A 6477-nucleotide genomic window follows, 5' to 3' on the forward strand; every position below is an offset into this window, starting at 1 on the left:
GAAGCCGTAAGTGTCTGGATGAAATGGCTAGTTCTCTCATCAGAAATGAAACACCTGCACACACCCCCGACCAAACGTGCATACCTGCCATTTCAGCTTTGAAGAACTGAATGAGTGATTGGGTGAAAGAAAGAATCCATTTATCCATGATGTTATTGCTCTCCTTAACTGTATTCTCATTGTAAAGGAATTCTCGTCCCTCATCCTATCATCAACATAAGAACACAAAACACATTTTTCAAGTCATATGGGTATATATTCAAATCTCTATATCAAACCACCTCTCAGCCAGTAGGATTTTGTTACCTTCACTGTGTTACACTGGTTTCCTAGGAGAGAACATGAAATTCCAAAAGCATGTGTGTAAGAGATGTAGCTAAGGAAAACCTGACTCCCACTGCTGATGATTTCACCACACTATACCTTCAGCTACAAAGGAGGCCAGTTATTTGGATCTGTTAAACCAGGTAGAGAGAAGTACACCCACAACAATATGCAGTCATTCTTTCCTTGTGTGCAGTGTAAGCCACAGCTACCAGACACAGGCCAGCACTCCCAAATATACCTAACTCCTTCATCTAGGAGTATCTGAAGCATTTACAGAAAAGGTACTATGTAGATGAATTATATTTGGGAAAAGGGCACATGCAGATTGTAGATACTGTTAAGATCATGTGACAACTTCCACAGATTAAAACATAGAAGAACATAACCTAAAAAAACAGGTGGAATCTTTCGGCATCCAACATGCATATAGCACATTCTGTTGCTTTCCAGAACACTGATGTTTGCACCCAACTGAGAAACTGCAAGCAAGACCACAAGTAGCCACACTTGTCAGTGCCTACAGTCTGACTCTTTTCCATGTGAATCTTCTTATGATTAGTTGAAAACAGGAGGTTTAATTTTATTTTTCTTTTTTGGATTTATGAACAGTATTTAACATCTGGTTATAGGAGTCTTTGGACCTGCCCTTCCCCCAGAGTCCAAATGAAAAAAGTCTGTTGGGATTACTCGACTCAGTAATTAAGCATCCACTTACGTAGTTTAAAGGACAAGATTCTTATTAAAGAAATGCATCTGCACACCCAGAAGCGCAGCAATCCCAGTGTGAGGTCAGCAATCATTCAACCAACTACAGTTACTGTGGTAATTACAGCAAGCATAAGATTAGACTTCATCCACAACACTGGGATTGTAGCTTCTCTGTTGCAGGAGGCAGAACACAATGAAAAAGTTGTTTAAGCCTCTGCATGAAATCTAGCACTATCACCTCCAATAGCACATCCTTTTGCCTAATATGGTGCATAGGAATAGTTTCACAATCTATTCAGAAAGAAAAATTACTTCTACTGAATTACCAAAACTCTTTGCTTAGGCACATGGATTTTCCACTGGGGTCTCCCATCTCCAATTTGGCTGATTTTGCAAGATTTAATGGGATCACAGCAAAAAGCTGCAAAGCACTTTAAACAATTCAAAGTTCAAACATGAAAACTTGAAGTATACTTCTGGGCAGTGAATAAGTTTGTCTGATGAATGCTGCCTAGGGATCCTAAGATTTCTTAAATATTAGGATCTCAAGTTACCAGACTTTCTTCCCAAAAGGTGTTGTTAAAAAGATGAAACCATTTATTTAAATCAGCCATTTACTGTACTATTTACTGAATGCCTTTATTGCTTCAGCTTTCCAGAGTGATTAGGCTCCTACTATAATTTCTGGTGTGGTACAAGGTTTGAACTTTTTCCCATTCCTCCATTTGAATTAGTTCCCATTCTTCCATGTAAGTCTGCACTAAGAAGTGGTAACCTTCTATCATTAATCTCAGATGAAAGATTAAAACTGGTTTCAACAGAAACTATACAATATACACATAAAATACTCAATTTAAATGAAAATTTACTATCAGAAAGAAATTTCAATCTTGCTTTAATTTTGAAAGGGTAGAAACTCATGTCAGTCACTCAGCATTTTTTAGCAGACTTCAAGTGTAATTTTCAAGTCTAAGGCATTATTGCTTTTATGATGATTTGCCTTTCTTCCCATTCCATTTCTTCCCCCCATCCCCTGGAGTTGTATTTAAATTTAAGAAAAATTAACTGTCATGTTAAAGATGACAATCTTCTGGCTGCTGCTAATGTATTCAGTATGGAGTATTCCCAAGTTAAACATTTTTATGCAGATTCATAATTAAAGTTACAGTAAATGAGTTAGCTCAAGAAATCATCACAGCAGCCAATACTGAAAATAGCTTTCTTTACATTACTTATTTGCAGTTCCATTTGTGTTAGGTCTGTATGCTGTTAAGCAATGTCCTCTGATGGCATCCTTCCTGCAACATAGCCATTCCTGACTACATAGCATGGGGCAATGGCAAAAAGCAGCAGCAGCAGCACTCAAGGCAGTATTAGTGACACCTGCTGCCTCCAAGCTGCTACGCAATCACTGATAAGAATTAGTAATAAACCAACAAGGCTTATTATGGACATTTCAGAAGGATTCCCTCAAGCACACATGGTACCTGGCTTTTAACTGGTGTTCCCAGCAAGGTGACTGGCAGCAGATAATTTCTTAGTACGTATTAACCCCACAAACTCGAAGTCCCTATCAATAGATGCAATAACATCATGCTCATCTCAAATAAGAGGGAACCAAGAGCAGCCTAATCTAAGAATGGATAGCTGTCATGTCTTGACAGCCCCTACCTTACAATCCTCTTTTCTATAGCATATAAGCTTGGTCAAGGAGAGAAAGATGCAGGGTGGTTGTAGCTGTATAAAACATGATACAAACAGCAAACACCATAGAAATTCACAACAAATATATACAACCTGACCTAACTTTGAAGTCAGCCTTGCTTTGAACAAGGCGGTAAAGATCAGATGACCTCCAGAGTCAGAGTCCAAACCTCTCTTCCAAACTAAATTTCTCTACAATGCTAATTCACTCTTAACAGCGGAGAAGGCACAAAGCCCTTTCCACTTTGCTTTTCCACACTCAAGACATCTGTACCTTATGTTGCAGGATCTGAACATTCTGAACAAGAAAGCGGTATGCATTGTACCAGGGCAGGAAGACATCCTTCAGTATATCCCTTACTCCTTCCTCTTTAAATCTCAAGTTTTCTGCTCTTACCACAGGAGAATTGATCAGGTATAACCTGCAAAATAAGAACACAGTACTCAACAGCTTAAAACTACATATACCGATAGAAATGCACTTAAATGTACCATAAATCCTATAGAGCTGCACAGCAAGAGACAGATACCCAAGGGAACAGTTTCACACTAAGAATTCTGAAGAAGACATCATTGTAAGCATGTAACATACTGAACATATGACAATGTACTTCCTAGTGGACAGGGATATTTTTATGATGCTGCTTATGGAATTTGAATTATTTTTTTTTCCTTTTTTACTCTAGAAGTTAATTGAAATGCTAACACATGCTCGGATGCTATCACAGTTAAAACAAGCAGTGGGTGCATGGAATTAATAGGCTGGGCTGAAAGAAGCTTTGAGTAACCTGGTCTAGAGGAAGGTGTCCCTGCCCATGGCAGGGAGTTGAACTAAACGAGCGTTAAGCTCCCTTCCAACTCAAACCAGTCTGGGATTCTATGCTCTTTAGAACGACACCCATTGCTTTGGTAATATTTTGAACTCCTTCACAACGAAAAAGTACCTTTCTATTCCATCTAGCTCATTTCCTCACTTATAAAAAGCTTTGCACCCACTGCAAACGCAGGGCTAAGGAGCAAGGCAAAACAGGCAGATCAAAATCAAAGAGCAGAAATTAATGTTTTTAAGGAAAAACAGCCCCAAAAGAGAACAAAGGATGTAGCTCCAATCAATACAAATGTGCCTCAGCTCCTGAAACAGCTGATAGAGCATAGCAGAGGATTCAGGTGATGCTGACTACTACCAGCAGCAGCCCCTCACAGAATCACACCCACATCAGCCAAAGAAGTTCATCTATACATGAAATCCACCCCATCTAGGGAGAGATTCTCCCTAAGGTCAGTCTCTCTCAAGCTATATGTTCCTCATTTCCCAGAGACAAACACATCCCTGGCTTCCTTGCTAGCTCCGAGTTTGCAAAGAATCACCTTTATACTACATTCCTTCTTCTTCCTTAAACAAAAATTCTGACTGCAGAGAAAAAAAAAAATGTATCTATAAAGTTAACTCAAAAAGAAAGCAGGTATTACCCAGGCATCAAAAAAACTTGAACATAAACTTGATTTAGATACACTTCATTAAATTTTCCAAATATGAAAACCAAACATTTTCTTATTTTGAAGATTGATGTATTTCTCAATAGAGATTTATTTACTCATTTGTCACATTTCATCAGCTTTTAAAATCATGATTCTAAACTAATACATCTTTACAAGGACTTCCTTTAGGAGGCTTTAAAACCTTAATGGGGTTTAACACAGCACATTCAAGAATACCAGACCATAAATTCTTCAGGAGAGAGCTTCTTGCGTAAAAAAGAATGCATAAAAATAGAGTTGCCAGAGTAAGCGGACAGTAATGCAGCACAGAAATAGGCATTTTCAGTACTGTACTGGGGGGGGGAAAACCCCAACTTTAAATATTACATCTGAATTGAAATTATGAATTTGCAAAAGTACAGAACAATTAACCATGATAGTGAATAAGTCCTTAAATGAAACTAGAATTTGTAAGTATATGTTTAAACTAAACCTCCCATCACACTTATTTGTATGCTTATTATTCTTTATTTCAGAAGTCAAACATAACTTTGCTCTGAATACAAGAGCTAGTCTGGCCCCAGGGTACACTAGGATGCTCCAGGCCTTTTACTAGTTTGGGACTTACCCAGAGTAACAACCACTTCAAATATTCCCTCCACTCCTTTCCTCCTGAGGAGGCTGCAATGCTAACTAATCAGAGCAATGAAGGATCCCCTAAATTGCTAATTGAAATCCCCTAATTGCACCCACCTCAGCAGCACTCACTTAAGAATCTATTAGAAGTCTTCTTAATATAGTTCTTTGCATGAGCAATTGAACTAAATGACTAAAGTAGCTCTCTAAGGCTACAGTTTTGGTTTTGTGGGGGTTTGGTTTTCTTTTTCTGGAGAGGGGGAGGTGTTGGCTGGGGTTTTTTTTGTTTGGTTGTTGTTGTTGTGTAAGCCCTACACTGTCTTACAATATGTAAATGTTAAAAGAATAGTAATTTCCTGAATTATTCCAGTGCGAAGATACTTAACACTTACCATAGCAGCCCTCCAGTATCTTAAGGGGGCCTACAAGGATGCCAGAGAGGGACTCTTCACCAGAACTGTGGTGATAGGACAAGGAGTAATGGGTTTAAACTTAAACAGGGAAGTTCAGGTTAAACACAAGGAAGAAGTTCTTTACTGTGAGGGTGCTGAGGCACTGGAACAGGTTGCCCAAAGAAGTGGTACATGCTCCATCTCTGGCAGTGTTCAAGGCCAGGTTGGACAGAGCCTTAGGCAACCTGGTCCAGTGTGAGGCGAACCTGCCCGTGGCAGGTGGTTGGAACTGGATGATCTTAAAGTCCTTTCCAACCCAAACTGTCCTATGATTTGTGATATAAATGTAATTATGCAGACACCTAGTATTTTGGCTAGATGCACTAACTACATGCATAAAGTGGTATCTTGAGATAAAGGTACAATAAAGACATTTTAATAACTGTGGGAGTACACTACTTGCACATTTCTCAAGAGCCCTGTAATTCTTGCTATATATAAGAAAACCTTCAACTATCACACATGTTGAATTGTATGTTACAATTATACATGGTAATGATCGGGCTGAATGAAAGCTTAGTGTATTGTGGGTTTTGGTTTATTTCAGAAAGACGGTGGTTGGATGTTCTAGGTAATGAAAAGAAATAGATATGAAACTCCTTATTTCAAGCTTTAGCATTTTAAAGACCTAGTAATTCACCTTCTCATATATGTTTATAATGGAGAGTTGGGTGGATTTCTTAAAATCAGTCAAGACTGTTCCTTACAAATAACCAAGGTTTATTAGCAGAATATCAGTGAATTGGTAGCTGCAACAATGTGGGTGAAAAGGGTTGGAGTTACTCATATTGGAGATTTTTAAATCACAGATGATGTCTCTGTTGGAAAAAATCTGCCTTTTTTTAGAAAACAAACAAAAAATCTCAAACACCAGAAGTTACATTTTCATTATTCATGTTTTTTTGATTTCTAAAAGCTAATTCATTTTTCTTCCTGTGTACTTATTCTTTAATGTCACATTTATTTATACATACACCCACATAGAGAGCAAAAAGCATTGCAGACTAGGTTCATTTATGGAAGGAGCTCTGCGATTCACTTGTCTCTGCTTATTCACTGAAGCGCTTGATGTGTTCTGTTTATAGAAAAAGCTACTACTGAGTTTTTTAGCTTGGCACTGTTTCCCTGCAGAGTTACTTTAGCTTTTGCAGTACATACATATATATATATA

General features: G+C 38.2%; 1 protein-coding gene across 1 annotated transcript in view; it reads right to left on the minus strand.

Moving 5' to 3' along the window:
* The window catches only part of IARS (isoleucyl-tRNA synthetase), a gene marked incomplete at both ends in the record, with an annotated part of 39317 nt that overhangs the window by 30366 nt on the left and 2474 nt on the right, over positions 1-6477 (minus strand). The window contains 2 exons of the mRNA XM_010018224.1: positions 85-205; positions 3014-3161. Coding sequence (XP_010016526.1) covers positions 85-205; positions 3014-3161 — 269 coding nt within the window. The remainder of the gene's footprint in view (positions 1-84; positions 206-3013; positions 3162-6477) is intronic.

Source organism: Nestor notabilis, unplaced genomic scaffold (assembly GCF_000696875.1).
Source record: "Nestor notabilis isolate BGI_N333 unplaced genomic scaffold, ASM69687v1 scaffold16227, whole genome shotgun sequence".
Taxonomy (NCBI): Eukaryota; Metazoa; Chordata; class Aves; order Psittaciformes; family Psittacidae; genus Nestor; species Nestor notabilis.